This window comes from Eumetopias jubatus, unplaced genomic scaffold (genome assembly GCF_037043125.1).
Source record: "Eumetopias jubatus isolate StellerSeaLion01/CBP00866 unplaced genomic scaffold, mEumJub1_p1.0 scaffold_2, whole genome shotgun sequence".
Classification (NCBI taxonomy): Eukaryota; Metazoa; Chordata; class Mammalia; order Carnivora; family Otariidae; genus Eumetopias; species Eumetopias jubatus.
The window spans coordinates 39278576-39298999 of record NW_028274808.1 but is presented as its reverse complement, the minus strand read 5'-3'; the positions used below and the strand labels follow the sequence as shown (position 1 = coordinate 39298999).

Here is a 20424-nt window from a genome sequence, read left to right as displayed (position 1 = left end):
ATGCTTATGGTTTCTTAAGTTAGTAAAAACGTTTCAATTTCAGTTGTCTCAGTGAGAGATATGAAGTGCTGCAAGATTTTCACCTGACTTCCTGACCAGATGAACAATTTTTTGGACTTACTGCCTTGTTTAGACTGTTTATGCCACTAATTTGGGTGGAACTGAATCAAGTTTGCTGACTTCTGATGAAGCACTTGAACCAACTTTCCTACATTGCAAACAGAAAAAGTCTCACTGAATCAACTTAATCATTTGCTCCCTCTTGCTTTTTCTGCTGCCTAAGAACTATTGCTTAAGAACCTTTGGAATGAGAACAAGAACTATGGGGCTGTAAGTTGAGCATGGAAAATAGTTAAGAATAATAATCTCCACCTATCAACTCTCCTATTTATATTAACGTTCTGTTAGTAGAAAGAATATGTAGTAGTATCAGGAATCAATCTTTTATAAGTATCACTCATATTTCTGTTGAGCTTCTACTGTAATCAGAACAAAATTAGCAAATAAACCTGTAAGAACCAAGCTATCTATTTACATACATAGTTCCATTTTAAACTGTGACTGAAGAGAAAGTATTTTCCTAATATAGCTCTTGGAGCTTAGCCAAACAGTCCAACACTTCAGGGCACAGAATCGGAACAAGTGCTCCCAGGTTTGCCATGTGATAGAAATGATGCTAAGTGATTTGCTCATGAAAACGAATCTATTTTTGGTTATGACTGAAGAAAAAGAATTATGTAGCCTATCTGAGGGGAATTCATCTGTAGCGTACACAGAAAGGGAAAAATGTCTAGAAGCCATTTCTCCGCTCAAATGGGAGTACATATATAAAGGCTAGCCATCCTCGTCCCATGCTTCCAAGCAGTATCGTACCTACAGCACTCCGGCAAGGTGGTCCTAATCCTGAAAAAGAAAAATCTCTATGCAGGTTAATTCCACATTTCTTTTTTTTGTTTTGTTTTGTTTTTTTTAAATTTTTTATTGTTATGTTAATCACCATATATTACATAATTTGTTTTGGTGTACTGTTCCATGATTCATTGTTTGTTCATAACACCCAGTGCTCCGTGCAGAACGTGCCCTCCTCAATACCCATCACCAGGCTAACCCATCCCCACACCCTCCTCCCCTCTAGAACCCTCAGTTTGTTTTTCAGAGTCCATCGTCTCTCATGGTTCATCTCCCCCTCTGACTTACTCCCCTTCATTCTTCCTCTCCTGCTATCTTCTTCTTTTTCTTTTTCCTTAAAATATGTTGCGTTGTTTGTGCACCGCAGTGCGCAGTAAGCCGTTCAGTTAGAAATTTTTTTCTTCCTCTCCGAGTGCAGTCTTACTACAATGAAAGACTGTTTGCCATATCTCCAGATTTGATCAAGAATGGCTGATATGTATTTCCTTATAGTAACTTTTTCATGAAATCATCAAATTATAAAATTGAAATAGAAGGAGCAGGGGCACCTGGCTGACTCAGTTGGTAGAGCATGTGACTCTTGATCTCGGGGTTGTAGGTTTGAGCCCCACGTTGGGTGTAGAGAGTACTCAAAAATAAAATCTTTAGGGGCGCCCGGGTGGCTCGGTCAGGTAAGTGTCCAACTCTTGATTTTAGCTCAGGTCGTGATCTCAGGGTCATGAGATTGAGCCCATGGTCAGGCTCTGCGTTCAGTGTGAGTTTGCTTGTCCCTCTCCCTCTGCCCCTCCCCCCCCAAATAAATAAAATCTTAAAAAAAAAAATAGAAACAAAGTTTCTGAAAATAATTGCTCAGTCATTAGATTCCATTTGAACATCTCTAAGGAAATGGCACTTCCATGTCCTGAGGCAGTCTTTCAGTTTTTAAAAATTATTTTTCACTTAGGTTCTGTAGGGCCTTCTCCATCTTCTCTTCTTCAGGCCAAATTGTCGTGATTCTTTTAACTTTATCTCCTTTTCATTATTTTTGCTGTTTCTTTCTTTATCCTTTTAAAAACATATTTACTTAATAGATTCATACAGTGCCTTCCCAGAGAGCAAAAGGCTACTGAAAGACATCTAAATAACACACATGCTTTATGAGCCAAAGAGAAACTTAAATGTCAGAATGACAAAAATGCAGGAGGGAGAATGAATACAGCAGGAATGAGGCCCGGAAAAGAAACAGGGTCCAGAGGGGCTGAGCCCACAGGGTCTGCAGTAGAAACTTTACATAGAAGACCAAAATGAGTTTGTGCGATGTTCCATAAATTCATGAAGGCCGTTGACTGCCTTGTTCTAGAAAGGGTCAGGAATTTCCACCTCCTCTCCCCACAGCACAATCCTGTGGTTCACAGTTACAGGCTATACTGCCTCTTCTCAGTCCTGTGGTCTCTGGTTCATACAGAATAATAGAGCTGGACGGGACTGGAAGATATCATCTGCTCTTGAAAATTTCCAAGGATCGTGGCTCTGCGGCATTCTTTGTAACCCATTCTCTTGTTCACCCTTTTCTCTTTCCCCGTTTTCCCTGCCTCCCACTCCCCAAGTAGGAGCTACTATCATTAGGAAGGCCTGGTGAAGGCCGACCAGGGGCATCACTTACATTGCTCTCCTTTGAGTCCCCCCCCCCCCACGCCCCCGCCGTGCAGTCAGTGGATAGCACCTCTAGGGAATAATCATCTCACCTCTACTTTCAGTTATGGCAGTCACATCTTCAGGATGACCAAAATTGGACCAGATGAGTTCTCAGGTCTTTTCCAAACTCTAATGTTCTCTGATTCTGTAATTCTGTGAACCAAAATAAGGAATAAGAGACTAATTATAGGTTGTTTCTTGAAAGCATTAACCTCAAAACCGTTTCAGTCAGGCTTGCAGAGTACTTGGCGCCAGCAGGACATTTTCTTCCTCTCTGGGTACAGTTCGGTTCTGATGGCCCATCCTCAAGAGAAGCATACAAAAGATGAAGGGAGAATTCTAAAGGAGGACCAGGTGTGACTGAGGATGCGCTTTAGAACCCTGTAGATGGGAATATGATAGAAGGCTCTGAACTGTGCAGCGACCTTTCCATCCCGTGCTCAGATGCCAGAACGATGGGATGTTCTTGAAAGTGAAAAACAAAGATCAACAAAAAGTATAGAAGATGTATTTACCTCTTGTAGGTCGTAAGCTTGAAGGAAGAATTGTCGGAGGAGAGGCCTGGGCTGAAAACAGACTCATGATAAAGTCATTTTGTTTATTGCAAAAACAAAGCGTATTTTGGTAGTACATTCCTAACTTCTCAAAAAAGCGTACATTCCTCGGTAGTGTTTTGAAGGGTTTATCCGATGCTAAAAGTAGTAATTGCTCATGGTAGGAAGTTTTGGGTAATATAAAAAAATGTCAAGAACACCTAGAGAGAGCCACTCTGAACCTTGGGTATATTTCTTTAAAGTCTCATTGCTGGTGTATTCTCAAACATAGTTGAGATCATTTGGCACACACCATTTGTATGCTGATTTTTCCCTTAGCCGACTATGTTCCAATGCCGTGAAAAACTCAAGTTACATCATTTTATTTTATTTTATTTTTTATTTATTTGAGAGAGAGAGTGAGAGTGCGAGAGAGATAGCACGAGCAGGGGGAGGGGCAGAGGGAGAAACAGGCTCCCTGCTGAGCAGGGAGCCCGACATGGGGCTCAATCCCAGGACCCTGGGATCATGACCTGAGCCGAAGGCAGACGCTTAAACCCACTGAGCCACCCAGGCACCCCTCAAGTTACATCATTTTAGTTATTATATAATATTTCTTCTTTAGAAGTCATCAGTGTTTCCTTAGCCTTTCCTCCTGTCTGGGGGATAGTTAAATGGTTTCCTTTTTTTCATGATCGTAATAAATGACATCTTTGTGCATCAGTCTTTGTTCACATTTAAAATTATTTGCTTATTTTCTTGGACTTGTGAGGTTAATGTCAGAAGGCCACCCATACCCTCCCTTGTTCAAGACAGAGCACTGGGACTGCCATGCATCTGACCCAGCCTGGCACATTTACAGGCACCATTTCCTGTATGAAAAATAAGTACTCCTATTTAGAACTGTTTAAATAACTTCCAGCTGTACTTAGAGAACATTTCCGAACTGATTTTAGAGTCAGTATTGGAGTAGGTGACACTTTTATTTATAGTTTGCTTATACTCTAATTTATTTTAATTGACCTCCTTGAAGCTTTTGGTATATGAAGTGTCCACAAGTCCAGATTTAAACTGTCTTTAATCTGTGGGCCTCCGTAGGAGTGATTTTCAGCTGAAGTATTTATATTTGCCCTAAACCTGAATGCTAATGAATGGGTTTCCACCTATAAGATCCTTGAGAAGCGAGGTTGAAGACTTGTCTCCACAGGAACGCCCTGCTTTTCTTTCTCTGTGGAAACAGTACGTGGCTGGTTGGAAGAGAGGTCACTAGTCTGTCCCCACAGCAAGCCTTCCTCTTTCATCTTTGGCCTCGAAAGAGTTGTGTCTGAGTCCCTTTCTGTGGAACTTTGAATTTGCCCACATCCTCTCATTGATCTGTGTTTGCTCTTTGCTTCTTGATGCCATTGTTTTAAGCAAGGTGTGACACCTTGTCCCTGAGCCCTTGCTCAATTGGTCAAACTGGCTGCTTTTACGAGTCTGAGTGGAATGTTCCTTCTTTCATTGAATAAGGAAACTACTCTTTTCTCTTCTCTTCTCTTCTCTTCTCTTCTCTTTTCCTTTTAACTATTTAACTTTTATAACTTACCCTAAGGGGGTTGGGGGTGGGGGTGGGGGGAAGGGCAATGCTAGCAATAAAGGAAGGGAAAAATATCAAAAGTGAATATTACCTTTTATGACCAGTATTGTATTGGTTTTTTACCTCAGCTTTACTGAGGTATAATTGACAAATAAAATTGTAAGATATTTGAAGTGTACACCATGATGATTTTATACACATATACATTGTGAAAGGTTTCCTCCCATCTAGTTAATGAATACATCCATCACCTCACATATTTATATATGCCAGTGTTATTTATAATCAGTTTTATTGAGGTGTAATTTATGTACAATGAAGTTCACCAATTGCAAGTGTATAGTTTCATGAGTTTTGACACACATGCTCAGTAGTGTAGCCACCACCATACTCCAGATAAAGAATACAAAGTTCCCTGTGTAGAATATGTGTTCATATCTCTTGGGTGACTGTGCCTCAGAATGGGACTGCTGACTTATGTGATAAGCATATGGTTTATAAGAAACTGCCATCCTGTTGTCCACAAGGTGGCTTTACCATTTTGCATGATATTTTTTTCTTAGCACATTTAGAGGTATCTTCATCTACCTCTTCACCCCCTCCACCCCTCAAAACTGTTCCTGTGCCTTACAATGTATATCAGTCTTTAATCAAAGATAAGGCCAGAATTTGTACATTGAGGAAGAAGAGCAGGACTAGAGGGAAGTGGGCTGACTACGGCGGGGGGGGTGGAATAAGAGTGAGAAAGATCCTTCTAGAAGGACTTTGGAGCTTCAAGTTGTTCTTCCTGTGCCTATAGTGGTACTGATAACTTCAGGTTGCTTGAGGCTAACCACAACTACAAAACACTTATGCATACATAAGGTTTGATCCTAACAATAATTCTGTCAAGTACATGTGTTATTACTGTCCCCATTTTACAGATGATGAAACTGGATCAGAAAGTGGATGTGACTTACCCAAGGTCACACTGCTAGTTATTAACAAAGCCAGGTTTCTTGACCATGACCCCAGGGCTTTATCTGCTAATAATGATAATAGTCACCATGTATTGATCCCTGGCTCTGAGCTAGGGCCTTTACCTAGCCACCACATTTTGTATCATTATTCCCATTTTCCAGGTGAGCAATTTAAATGACTTTGCCCACAGTTGTGTAGCCAGTAGCTGGCTGAACAGGAATGGACCCAGAACCTCTGACTGCAGGTCCTGTGCTCTTTCCCTTTCTTCATGCAGGAGAAACAATGTTCCTTTTTTAACAACAGAGAGGAAAGGAGAAAGTGAAGAACATGCAGTGCTGAGAATGGCCACAGTGTGTTAGTAAACTGTCCTTGCCATTTATTTCCAGTTTATGTTGGGTTTTAAATCTGCAGCTTGTTCACTTTGAATGCCTTTAATAAAGATTATCAGGCTTTATCCCTATTGAGTATACTTGCTTCTTCTTGCTTCTGTGTCCGCGTGTTCCAAGCTGGGTCTAACATTTGGCTTGGTTGCCTTGCCTTCCCTTTGGACATTTTTCCCCTTCTCCCTCCCTCTTTCTTTGCCCTTCCCCTCTTCTCTGTCTCTCTCTTGCTTGCTTTCTTGCTTCTGCTTCAGTCACAATATCATCTGCCTTTCTCCAGGCTCCTGTGCTCCCATAGGCGGCTTTGCATATTTTACAAATATGCCATTTAAAAGTACTTAAAGCAAGTTTCAGAGCCATTCTTGTCATGTTTCCATTTTTTATCATTATTGTGAAAATATGAAACCGTGTGTTTTATCATAAATATACTATTACTTTTTAAATTAATTTTTGAAATTTAAGAGTGAAAAGTAGATGTTTTCATGAGCTATTCAAGAATGATGGTGTTGATAGAAACTCCTTATGATAAGATCTACATCCCGAGTGTTGAAAAAAATGCTTCTGCTGTAATGTTCTGTAAGTAAGATTTCAAAATTGAATCTTCTATTTTACCTTTCCATATTATCAGGAAAGGCTAATATTCTTTATGGCTGAGTAGTCAGGTTTACTCACAGGTAGCAGTGAGTTGTTAGATTTTACATCATACCATTGAAGAGATTATCTGTGTTCAAATTTCTACCAAAGTGTCAGAATTCAAGATTCAACCCTAGCTTCTAGGAAAATAGTTTTTACATTTTTAGATGGTAGGTATGAGGCACTTTGGGTTTTAGGTGAGGTGTTGGAAAATTACTTCAAAGCACTGGGGTCCTCTGCATGGGGGGATCTGGCTCCTTCTCTTCACCTGTTGGAGGGAGAGGTTGGCCTGGGTGCAGTCCATGAAATCTCAGGGAAAAGCTTGGCATAGGCCAGAAGCAAACATGAGGAAGAGAGGCTGGCTATGGGCCAGGCCTTTAAAACCGCAGGGTCTCTGGGAAGGGGTCCTAACTAAGCCACAGTCCACTACAGACCTGATTGTCTGGGATGGGTCGTGCCAGCTGAGGAGCTGATGGGACTCCAAGGCTGAGAGAGAGAGGAAGGCGGATGGAGGGCTGCAACAGGCATCCCTCGGCATGTTTGCTTGGGAAGGCCAAGGGTCATCACCTTTAGCAACGTTTCAGAACAGGGAACCTCCCACCCAAGGTTTTTTTTGTATTAATGTCTATTAAGTGCTACAGCTCAGCCACATTCCTGTTTTTAAACTGTGTACAAATTCATCTAGAAATATTCTGAGAATGTTTGTTTTCACTTTTTCTTCAACATTCAGCTTTCTAGTGTAGATAAGAGGGTATGAGGTAGAGCTGAAGCAGATGCTCACAGAGGAAGTTCTAAATCCTTGACTCAGGAGTCCTGCCACTGCTCTCACTGGGCCTGGTGAAGGAAGCAGGACTGGTTCAGAGATCAAGGGAGAGAAGGGATGGTGGGCAGGACTCAGAGTTGAGGAGCTTGCTCAGAAGAATCGAGGGTACCGAGAAAAGAGAGTGAGGATCTTGTTAACATTACAAGTTTGGGAGGTAGAACTTACAAAACCCCTCAGGACTTCTTCCAATGATTCAAAACATTCTAAGGTCTCTGTTCCTCAAACGTGAGAAGTTGGTGGCATTTGAAAATTGAAGAATATCTTGAAACGTTCAGTCCTGTGAATCGAAGCCATCTAAGGGCTTTCATACTGGGGGAAGGAGAGAGAGAGTTGGGAGGCTTGTTCTGACCCTTTTCAGAAAAGCCCTTGCAGGAGAGAGAGAAGAACCAAGGCTGGAAGATCTAAATACTGTTGCGCCCTTGTTGAGAATCACCGCTGAGGAGAGGAGGCATTTCCATGCGACGCCTTCACACATCAGGCCTCTCTGTCTCCCAGCGACATGATTTCTATGAACTCAAATGAGTTGATTCTTCGGTATCAGGTCCAGGCTCCCCCATCGCAATATTAAGTAAATATTTGCCTCTGTGTTTTCTTATTTTCTTCAGGTTTCAGTTTTTACATTTAAATCCTCAGTTTATTTTGGATGGAGGTAGGGATCTAACTTTTTTCTTCCTTCCAGATACTTAGCAAGTTGGCCCAACATCACTTGTTGAATAAGCCAACCTTTCCCCACTGACTTGATTGCCACCTCCAGAATCCTGCTTTCAAACAGCCAGCACGGTCCGGTGACACACCGGCCAAACCTCAGCCACTCTGGATTTGTGCTTCCATACTCCTGACAGATTCCGATCTTGGCCTTGTGCGTGGTGCTCCCTGGCCCCCCTGCTGGGGGTGCCAAGCTCTGTTTCGGCAGCAGATCACACGGTTGTTGACGTGCTCTATTTTGATAAAAATGAATGGAAGAGGGAGAAAATCAGGGTGTTGGTCCTTGCCATAAAAAAAATAGGTCTTATAAATAGAACACAAAATAGAAGTCATTTGGTCTCAAAAAAGACTTTCTCCTCATCCAGATGCTTATTGGATGTAATGTGAAGGAGAAAAGCTGCATTAAAGAACACAGACACGGTTGTAGAAATAAGTTATCTAAGATTATCTGAGTAGGATAGGGGAACCCTGGTCTGAAATGGTGCCTAAGGTATCATAAAGACAATTAAAAGCCTCCCCAAGCCACCCCAGGCTGAGGACATACCTGCTTTGGTGCTCCTGGACTTGACGTCTGTGTGCATCCTGTCCCAGAGTGAACCTGTGGGCGAACCTTGCCCTAACATATAAAAACAAAACTAGAAACAGTGCAAAGGAGAAAGCATAAAAACTCTCCTCGGCTGTTTCTCAGCCCAGTCCTGCGAGTCAGCAACCATCTGTCTCTCTCAGTCCCTGCATGCAGGCCACCACCACTTGAGCCCCTGAAACCTCCTTAGTGTCCTTTCTCTTTGGTCAGTGCCATGGCCACACCGGGCCGGGGGCCTCCTCAGGGGCCTGCCCAAACCATGCAGTGGCCCCAAATCAGTCTCAGCACGTTCCCTCTTCTGTCCAGCCCCTTCTGCACATGGCAGCCAGGGTGGCCTTCTCGAAATGAAAGTCTGATCACGTTGACCTCCCTCTGGTTACAAGCGTTCAGCGGCTCCCCACAGCCTTCAGCTTGCTGGACACTGCCTTACACCGGCCTGCCTGTCCCGCCCCACCCCTTGCTGCTCCTTCCCACCTGGGCCATGCCTGGAATGCCTCCCCTGGCCCAGAGTTCGCTGCCTAATCCTTAGGTTGCCTTCCCCGTCCTCTTAGACCCGGTCCTGGCCCAGAACTGCACTCTCACAATGCAGTGGGCCACGGGCCTCCTGCCTCCATAGCACTGGCCCCAGCTAAGGGTCATACGTTTGTGTGTTTATGTGGTTAGCATCTGCCTCCTTCACAGGTCAATGAGCCCCACATCCATTTTCCCTCATCGTCATACTCCTAGTGACTGGCACAGGGAGGTTTTCAATAAGTACTTGTTGAATATTGTTCTTGTTTGCCCTGTTGGCAAGCTAACCTGATAAGATTTCATCAGGAATTTAAGATTAGATCATACTGGTCCAAAATATTCCTATTTTGTATTTTCACATCTAGATTTAATGTGTCCATGATATTAATAAAATACTCTCTTAGTAGGATATTGTCCTTTGCCTTTAAAATGGTCTTTTCATTTGTCTCACATGGGATCTAAATTTCTAGAATTGCATAGGTTTCAAATCTTAGCAAATAATAAACTCTATCAGTATATATTTTCTATTTCATTATATGCCTATAACATTGCATACATAGATGACTCTATGACCAAATATGATTTATTATATACTATTTTAATTTGAAAAGCATGTGATCCAGTTTGCAGTTTTGGGTGGAAGGGAGAAATCATCTATTACGCTATCACTCACACTTAGCCACTGTTCTGGTTTTAGTATGTTACCTACCTGTCTTTTTATATGGATTCGAACATCACCATGATCACAATATACATAAAATTTAGTGTCCTGTTTTTTCCCCCTAAGTAATCTTAATGTTAATTGATCATTATACTGTCTATGACATGACATATGAGCCTAATTTATCCAGTTCAGGTCAATAAGCTTCTATGAAGAACCACACTGTGCTAATAAGTACCATTCTGCACACCTAATACCATTCAAAAAAAATACAGATTTGGTACCTTGACTATATAATAATAGAATACCAAAGTTCCAAAGCTTTTAGTGACATTTTTACTTCATGGATATATTAATTTTGTGGACATCGCCTCTTTATCTTAGAAGACTTTTCTCCATGTTTAATAGCCTCTTTTTTCATGTATTCAACAAATTGATTAGGGCTTCCCACATGCCAGGCACTATTCTATGTCCTGGAGATACAGCAGTGAATCCAATAAAGTCCCTGCGCCCTCCTGAAAGGAGACAGATAAGAATGAATGAATGAATGAATGCAGTGATAAGTAGAACAGACAAAAAGCAGGGTGAGAGGGATGGATAATGGCATGGGGGGAGGAGCTGGTCTTTCAGGAGGTCAGGGAAGGCCTCTCTGATGGTGACATTTGAGCAGAGACCTAAATAGCATGAGTAGGTACACAGCTGTCAGGGAGATTTTTTCTGGCATAGGAATCAGCAGGTGCAAAGGCCCAGAGGTGAGAGTGCTTGGTGTTTTCAAGGACTAGGAAGGAGCCTGTGAAGGAAGGGGCAATAGGAGCTGAGGACAGTGGGCTGGGGCGGGGCCCTCAGGAGACCTTGGAGGGCCTTCCAAGCCATGGTGAGGCCTCTGGCCTTTCCTCTGAGGGAGGTATGGGTAGGCATGGAAGAGTGACATGATCTGAATCGTGTTTCAGTAGGATCGTTTCATTCTGCAGCTTTCTCTCTTCCTCCTGAGGACTTCAGTTTCCACCTTTGTCACCCTCTGGAGGAGTCATTTTATACTAGAACCTGTAAGCTTCCTTTCAGACACCTGCATGGTATGCTCATAAAGTGCTCATTCCTTGTGTGTAAATGTGCAGGCAGGTCATTAGCCACACCCTGTGGTGTCACAGAATCATATTTGCTCGTTATCGGTCCAAGAAATTAGGCACATTCCACATATCTGAAAAACTCTGTAACTGAATTTCTCATTTCTTTATCTTTTGCCCATTTAAAGCAATTTTTTCTCTCTGAAAATAATGACCAAATGTATTTTTCAGATGACAAAAAGTCATATCCTATTAAGGCTTATTGTCAGACTGTAATTATAAAGCATACTTCAACCTCTGACATTCTAGAGACCAGCTTTTTTTGGTGGTGGGGATGGGGGGGCCATTAACCAATTATAATCTTCCTTGAGTTGCTTTATGGTTAGATCTGTCACATGCCAAAGTTAGATCCCATTAGTAGGCTTAAAACACTTGTTTCTGAAAGAACAAATTGTTACAGGTTGCTTAGGGTAATTGATTTCTTTTGTTTTCTTTTCTGTTACAGGAGGAGACATCACAGCTTTCCCAGATTGGGAGGAAAAATATGGAATGTGTTTTACCGCTGACTGAACACAACCAAATGAACTGTACTGACAGTAGTTTGAAAACCAGCAGTTAGCAGTTTGTTCAGGCTCTAACATTGTCCAGCACTTTCCAGAGCAAACTCACTGTTTACAAGAACTCTCGGCCTTACGACGTTTATAACCTCAAGCTTTGTTTATTTAAAATATTTCTGCAAAAGAAAAGTACCCGGAGCCCACTTTCCAAAATGGCCATGGATGAGTATTTGTGGATGGTCATTTTGGGTTTTATCATAGCTTTTATCTTGGCGTTTTCTGTTGGTGCAAACGATGTTGCCAATTCATTTGGTACTGCTGTGGGCTCTGGCGTGGTGACCTTGAGGCAGGCGTGCATTTTGGCTTCAATATTTGAAACAACCGGCTCAGTGTTACTGGGAGCCAAAGTGGGAGAGACCATTCGAAAAGGTATCATTGATGTGAACCTATACAACGAGACAGTAGAAACACTAATGGCTGGGGAAGTTAGTGCAATGGTTGGTAAGTAGCCTTATTCTTTACATCAGTGGGAAATGCGTCCGCTGCCCTATTTCCCTACAATGTTTCTGTCATGTCCATAAGTGTAATTTTTCCTTTAACTTCAAAAACTGGTTTGATGTTCCATATTTACTACGTCTTATTTTGCTTTCTGCATTTTAATTTGATGGGTTTTTTTTAGTGTTCAAATATCAAGCAAACATTTCTCAATTTTTTAGCAAACTTGGTTGTTAAAATAGATTTGGCTAAAAGTACTTTTTATAAAGTACAGACAAAGATGTTTGTAGACTAGCTATCATTTTAAAGTGGTTTGAGAGTTCTTAAAGAAATAACCTGTCTCAGTGAATGTGTTTGTGAGGTTGACTTGTGAGATATCCTTGACAGTTGATGTCTGTTTTTCCATAGATTATTCATCAGTTAGGATGCAATGTTTTGAAAACGTGGACGCCGAAAACCAGCATTTATTAGGTTTTGTATTCTCAGTTTAAGGTTTTGAGTTGACCGAATCAATCTCAAGTGCTCGTGTTTCAGGAAATTCTAGTCTTCTACCTTATTTATAATCCCTTTGTTGGCTTTTGTTTTGATTTTCTGATTCTACATCTGAGAGCTCCATTTGGGATGATGTTTGTTTTGTTTTCTGGCCAAACGACCATTTGTGTGTCACCTGTTTATATTGGTAGTTTCGAGTTGTCTAGATGAGAGGGAAGTGTTGAGGGCAATGAAACATGTTAACAAGCAGACTGACCAGCCAGTCGGTGTGATTTCCCCATTGGCCAAGCTGACCATCAGCTTGAAGCACCATGGGGGCGCTGCCCTTCCTGCCGTCGCTATCACCAGAAAGAAGATGCAGGCAGGAATGCTTAAGTGCAGCTGGCAGAACTCTTGCTCTCTTTGCCTCTGGGTAGAGATGATGTCACAGCAGACAGCAGATCTATATGGGTAATTTGGCAAGGGAGAAGAGGGTTAGAGAGGAATCCTACCACCTTCTGCTTTCAACAGGACATATCCTTTTGTAGGAAGTGTCCTGCAGTAGGAGGTAAGATGCTAGCATACCAAGAACACAGCTACATTCCACAGGCCCCTAGTTCTTTACTGTCACTAGTGTCCCTAAAGCTCCCAGAATGTGGACGTTATTTGCCCAAAAAAGGTGGACCACCATCTTTTTTGCGACAGCAAGTTAGTCTGAGAAGTTGTTGAGGCATTTGATCCATATCCAGTACCGATGTACTAAGGTATTAAATACTACTAAGCACAGGACGCCGATAATACATGCTAAGGAGTTCTGTTTCTCAACATTTTGTGTTTTAACGATGTAAGGACTGCTTTCATTCCAACAGCCATTGTAATGATTGAATCTTATTTACCTTCACTGGATATCTGTTTCTCATCATACTCAGATAAAAGTGAAATTCGCCTTAGAAAAATGACAGTTCTTTGTAAAGATCACCCTTGGTTATCATGACAGTTATCTAAGACATAATCATAGTGAGCTGAAATTAAGATTTCTCCAGGAGGATGATATGGGCAAGAAATGTTGAAAGTAGGGGCAAAATAAAGAAAAGCATTTATAAAATTAAATCTTAACAGCAGCTTCTCCTTTCATTGGATAAAACTTCTGAGGAATGGTTGTTTTTTTTTTAAAGATTTTATTTGTTTATTTGAAAGAGTGAGTGAGAGAGAACACAAGCAGGGGGAGTGGCAGGCAGAGGGAAAGGGAGAAGCAGACTCCCCCTGAGCAGGGAGCCCGATGCCGGACTCGATCCCAGGACCCTGGGATCATGACCTGAGCCAAAGGCAGCAGCTTAACCGACTGAACCACCCAGACTCCCTGGAATGGTTGTGTTTATTAAAGAGATTTGTTAGCAAGGCCACATGGAGGCCCCAGCTTAGACTGAAAGCCTTGTGAAGAGCTTCATGTCATTGCTCACTTTTCTTTCTTTCTTTCTTTTTTTTTTTTAAGATTTTATTTATTTATTTGACAGAGAGAGACACAACGAGAGAGGGAACACAAGCAGAGGGAGTCAAAGAGGGAGAAGCAGGCTTCCCGCAGAGCAGGGAGCCCGATGTGGGGCTTGATCCCAGGACACCGGGATCATGACCTGAGCCGAAGGCAGACACTTAATGACTGACCCACACAGGCGCCCCCACTGCTCACTTTTCATGTGGGCAGTATGACTTGTCCAGTTTTTCAGTTCTCCCACCCCTGGGAGGGAGAACTTCACTGAAAGAATGAAGAATACTTACCTCAACTAGAATTTAGGTTAACCAAAGCAATTTGAGGTTTTGCTTGAATAACTTGATTTTGTTCGCTTTGGTTTCTTTCTTTTAGTCTTTCTTTTTTTCTTTTTTCTCTTGGTGTATGGGTAGATGAATCTCAAAGCCTATTTTGTTGGGAAGTTGTGTGAGTTACCTATATTTTTAGAATTGGGTTCCTTGCAAAGGAGAGCTTTGTTAATTTAAGGTGGTGGTATAATTGTTATTGGCCAAAACCAAAGCTGATTCTTTTCCGATGCCTGAATTTTCCCCTTCTCCCTCTTTTAAATTCAGTATCCATTTCTTTTCTCTTTTTCTCCCCCTGTCCTATTCTGTTCTTTTATTTTTTATTTTTTTCCTTTAGAAATGTCTCCCCAAGCCCTTGAGTCTCTGTGCTTTCTGACAGAGTGGTGGTAGCTTTGGGTTGGTTGGGTGGAAGAAATTATTTGTGCCTGCTAAACTTCCAGAACAAGGTCCCTTTTTGAACATTAAGCTCAGCCCTAAAGCAATAGTCAATCCACTTAGTATGAAACCACCAATGGTTCCAAAAATCTACCGAGAATTCAGAACTCACCATCTGCTCATGGAAATACCCCCAATAGCATGAACAAGCCGTCTCCTTGAACCAAAGTAAGAAGTGCCCCATCCCCTTAAAGCTCCCTAACTGCTGAGCCTTCTCTGCACCAAGCACACTCACCCTGCCTGCCTGCTTCCAGCATAACTCTGCACCTTTGCACGGCCACCCCCCGACCTTCCCAGGAATTGTTGCCTCAGAGATGCCCACCTTCCCCCGACTTTACCTAGGTTTTGTCTTACACCCTTATTCAGTACTTAATCCCTTCCTCTTTATAAGATATCATTATCTTAAGGTAAAATATCTCTGACTTTTTTCCCCACTATTTTTCTTAATACTAGTGTAATCCCATTGGCCTTCAGAAATTCCCAAGGCTTAGGAGGCCTTGCACTCTCGCTTTGCCAGGCGCCCTGCAGATACCTGCCTCTGCCTTCCCCTCCTTTCTGCTGCCCCTCCCCTTCTGCCCACTGGCCCCGTTCCTGGCCGGGCAGCCCTGTCCTCCCGACCTTTCCTTACAAACCCTGCTGCCCCAGGACCTATGTTATAAAGTCAGCCAGAGAAGGGAGAGCAGCTTTCAGGAAAGAAAATCTCATGATCTGAATTCATCTGGGTGAGTTTATACTCTTCTGTGAACATCACTAGATTATTTTCAGTTGGTAAGAATAGAAATCATAGAGTTTCTTTCTCAAGTTATAGTTTTGTGCCACGTAACATGCTCTCAACTCTGGCTCTGTTTTTAACGCAAACGAGTCAGTCACTCGGGAGCTCAGGGCTTAAATGTGAAGGCTTAAGGAATTGTCCACAGGGAGGCCTGGCAGCCGCCATGCACCCTATCACCAGTTCAACGGCACGAGGCCGGCCACTCCTCCTCCTGACACACGACACATGCTTCAGGGGTAGACGCGGACAGGGTCAGAGCCCAGTTTGGCTCACAGGTGGGCATGCCCAGCACTCACGAGCAGTCGTCAGCATTGCTGCCCAAACTAGGGCCCGTACAGCCAGGAATGATCCTCTGTAACTCAGATATTTTTGAAGAAAATGCCAGGGATCTGCTTAGAAGTGCTGCTGCCAAGCAACCAGATTTCCAGAATTAACATTTGGGATTAATAACGTGCCCTGCTTATCAGCCAAGCCCTTTGTTCCCTTACAGTTCTGTATGAGCTTTTCAGCAGCTGTTTCTGAAAGTGATCTCGCCCAGCTGATGCTTTTAATACGCACTGCAAAATTTGATCTGCTTATGAAAATATCTGGAGTGAACTGTAGCCTAGAAAAACAGTAAGCCTGGAAAAGGAGGTGAAATTGAGGTAAAAGGACACAAAGCCAAAGCTAAGGATCCTCTTCACTGGTAAGAATTAGAAGACTTGAGGAAGCATACCAAGAAAATGGCTGGCATTCTGGGCAGGGGCCGAGAGCAGATGCCCACCTGTGGGTTAAATTTCATAGTGACTTCTCATATGAGAGGCACAAATACAAAAAGCAATGTGGAATTACACACTCTTTTTTTTATTGAGGTGTCATTGACATGTAACACTATTAATAGTTTCAGGGGTACGATGTAATGATTCACTGTTTGCATATTACAGTCTCTCTTACAGACTAATTAATATGAGTTCACCAATGTCCAGCCCTCCTCGTTACGTGACCATAGGCTTAACTGCAGTGACATCTTTTCCAATGTGCAGCCTTTCCTACTTTGCTGTGCTCACTAGAATCTGTAATCTCTTGCTTGGTCTTGGCCACACTTCACATCAAAACAAGTTCATCATCAGCACCCGTACATAGATGTGACAGAGGCAGTTAATAATTGGCATGAAGAGACTTTCCTTTAAATATTTTCAATAAATCATCATTATCCCTTCAGTGTTGACGAATGTTCCCTTGACTAGAGTTAAGTGAGTGATTTTTGTCAGGACTTTAGCACTCCGTAAAGAAACAGTCCATAAGAAAACAACCCTAGGGAGATACTGTTTCGGAGAACAATAATTTGGATTTCTTCCTTTTGTGGCTGTTTGAGATACTGTATTCTATATCTGACTTTTTTTTTTTTTTAAATCTTTCAACCGATAGGTTCAGCGGTTTGGCAGTTGATTGCATCCTTCCTGAGACTGCCCATCTCAGGAACTCATTGCATTGTTGGTTCTACTATAGGATTCTCACTTGTCGCAATTGGTACACAAGGTGTGCAGTGGATGGAGCTCGTCAAGATTGGTAATTGCCATTTTCTTTTACCTGTCAGAAGCAAAGTTGACATTCTCTAGAGTAAGTTTTATTAAAAGTCACCATTATAATCTATTTTTCCCTTCGAATGTTAAGGTTTAGAAAATAAGACCTATGTGGGTAATACATTTTCCCCTACAATTGCTGCTAATGGAGACTGTGAACTTTTATGTGTTAAATAGTTTTTTAATGCTACTCTTTTCAAATGTCATCTGGCTTGGAAAATCAGTATCTATCTGTTGTTCCCAGACAGAAAAGAAATTTATCTGATTGAAATCAGTCTGTAGTCAGAAAAACTAGGCCCTGGTAAAGAAAATACCTTCCGTGTCCAGGAGGCAGTCATGGCAAAGCCTGGGAGCGAGGCCAGGCTTACTTACTTCACTGCATTCAAGAGGTCTCCTAGTCTGCCCCCACACAGGAGACAATCTAGCGCTCCTTCTGGGTTGTAGGCTGCCCAGCAGGGACGGGTCTGACAGGTCTGATGGTCTGCCTCCTGGCTCTGGCTTTTAGCAAGAGGGAGGAAATCCATTCAGCCCCATAAGTACAGACCCACCCATTCTGAACAACATTCTTTCGCCCCATCTCCATCCACTGGGCTACTCATCCATATAAGAATCACAGTGGCCTCTGGGGGTCTAGGTCAAACAGATCCCTGACCTACCAAGCCAGGGACATAGATGGCCAGGAAAATCACCTTAGATCCCAGGAGGCTTCTAGAACAATGTCTCTCAACTCTGGCTGTACTCGAGAATTACCTGGAGAAGCAGTTAAAAAATACCAATGCCTAGAACCCCATTCCAAACCTTTTAAATCAAAATGCTCGGGGTGGAACCTGAACATAACTAGTGTTTGAAAACTCCCCAGATGTTTCCAGTATGCAGCCAGAGATGAGAATTGCTGGGCCATAGTGTCAGGATGGCAGTACCAGGCTGACCTAGGAAAATGAAATGGAAGATGGCTCACCTTTTAAATAGCTTTACTGTTGGAGCAAGGACCAGGTCTCCATATGTGGATGGGTAAGAAGAACAGACAGAAGGAGCTCAGTGGGAATCAAAGGAGACTGTTTTTCTGAGGCCAGGCTCCAGGATCCCTTACCGGATTGTGTGCTGGGAGTGTACTCACTTACTCGGGACTGTGGTCAGCCCTGCCAGGGAAGTGGAGCTGGTTAGGTCCTGCGTCAAGGTGAATAATTCCAGGAATATTTATTAATGTATGTACTGTGTGTTGGTTATCATTCTATTGTATAAATATGACGAGTTATGTAGAAATTTAACGTTCATTAGATTTTTTTTTTTTTGATTATTCAGTTGCTTCTTGGTTTATATCTCCACTCTTGTCTGGTTTCATGTCTGGCGTGCTGTTCGTACTGATCAGAATTTTCATCCTAAAGAAGGTAAGTGAGGCTGTTATGTTTTTATTAAGTTTTAGAACTAATTTGGTTCTATTCAATAGAAATTAATAGTTAGGGAGTCAGAGGAATGGTTGTATTTTTACGATGTTAAGGCACATCACCCTGCAAGTTAGAATTAGACTTTATCTTAAAGTAGGCAAAAAGGGGTGTCTGGCTGGCTCAGTCCGTAGAGCATGTCACTCTTGATCTCAGGGTTGTGGGTTCGAGCCCCGCATTGGGTGTAAAGATTACTTAAAAATAAAATCTTTAAAAAAAATAAAGTAGGCAGGATGAGTCGAGGTAGACTACGGAGGGGCTCCCCCAGAAAGCAGCATTATAAATAGTGTTCCGTGCTCTGTGATTTAGTTCATGAGCCAGTGCTCCCAGGCATTGCACGCAGACCTCAAAAAAGGAAAAGTAATTCTTTCCTGAATGTTAAGCAGAACAGAGTGTGATAGTGTGAAGATTTTGAAGTAGACTATCACTAAACACAGCTGGAAAATTTCTTTTCCCAAATATAAAGTGTTTTCTATATTTTAATGGAGAAAGCAAGCTTGAGAGACTGACTTTTTCCTCTCCCGGAGGAAAGGATAAAAAGAAGAAAATATACCTATTGAGGGTAGATTTTATAAAAAATGAAAGGAGATTGAAATTAGAACTTACTGAGATCCCTATTCTAAGGAAAAAAACTCGACTGTATTTTTTTGACCATCAAGGGGTTGTTGCAGTATTTTATACGCCCTAAAGCAGGCCCCGGGTCCCTATGTCACAGCGCACACTGAGCACATCCAGGACAGGCCTTCCCTCAAGTGGATCCTCACTTGAAGACGCCGCTCTTTCCCCTTGGCACTGCCTAGCAGTCTGTTGGAGGGCTCCTTCTCTTGGATCCATACACAGCTACATTCCTTCTCTTGGGTTCTCTCCATACTAATATTTATTTACATCTTGGAAGGTGCCACCCTCTCTTGCCTGCTAGACTTCACTTTTCTGACTTCCTCTGCCTGGAACCCATCCTCACCTGGCAGACTCCTGCTGCTACCCAGTCATCACATGCCACTTCCTTGAAGCCTTTCTTCTCCCACCCAGTTCTGGTTGCTTCCCTCTCTCTCATGCTTCTGCAACGTTCCATGCTTTCTTATCATTGCACTGTGGTGCTGTGTGGTGTTGTATGTCTTGCGTGCTGGCCTGGTTGCCATCGACTATAAGATCTGTGAGAGTAGAACCATGACTGTCTTGCTTACTTTGGTATTCTAGTGCCCAGCGCTGTGCTTGGGAAGACACTGGTATTTAAGAGGGAATGATGGATGCTTAGATAGGTGGTAGATGTTGGATGGACAGATGGAAGGAAGGAAAGAAAGGAGAGAGGGAAAGAAGAAGGGAGGGAGGGAGCCAGGAGGGAGGAGAGAAGACAGGTCTCGAGACAATTGGCATTTGAGTTTTAAGAATAAGTTATTTGAGAAAACATAAGGTGATTCAATTTAAAAAACCCATAAACTCAGCATTCAACACCTTCAGAAGTTTCCGGTGGGAGTCTTTCTTCAGCAACTCTTGTCCTGAGAAAACATTTTGGAAACCAGGGCAGTAGGCATTTGAGCACCCGAGCGTTTCATTTGTAATGGGGCCTGGGTCCTTGTCACGTGGTACATGGCAGATTAGAAGAGTACTGTACCGCATCCCTGGCTCCAGCCCTGGCTCCCGGCTGCTTCCTGTTCACTGGTCTGGCTATGAGTCTCATGCAGTTGAATCCCGTGTGACCCCTGCTCTTACTGGTCCTTCTGCCTCATTACCATTCAACTCAAGCCTCTTGACAAGTGCCGATGACTACTTGAGACATTCCAGAATAGGTTCTTAATGGGTTGTACTGTTCTGCAGACACACTTGATTTCCATACATGTTTGCATTTGATAGTAGGAATCTTAGTCTC

At 42.6% G+C, this 20424-nt stretch overlaps 1 protein-coding gene across 3 annotated transcripts in view; it reads left to right on the top strand.

Moving 5' to 3' along the window:
- SLC20A2 (solute carrier family 20 member 2) overlaps nt 1–20424 on the top strand; it is a 104733-nt gene that overhangs the window by 44954 nt on the left and 39355 nt on the right. For all 3 annotated transcript variants that reach the window (XM_028124057.2, XM_028124058.2, XM_088020977.1), the window contains exons 2-4: nt 11517–12069; nt 16961–17101; nt 18418–18503. In XM_028124057.2, the coding sequence (XP_027979858.1) occupies nt 11781–12069; nt 16961–17101; nt 18418–18503 (516 nt within the window). In that variant the 5' untranslated portion in view covers nt 11517–11780. The remainder of the gene's footprint in view (nt 1–11516; nt 12070–16960; nt 17102–18417; nt 18504–20424) is intronic.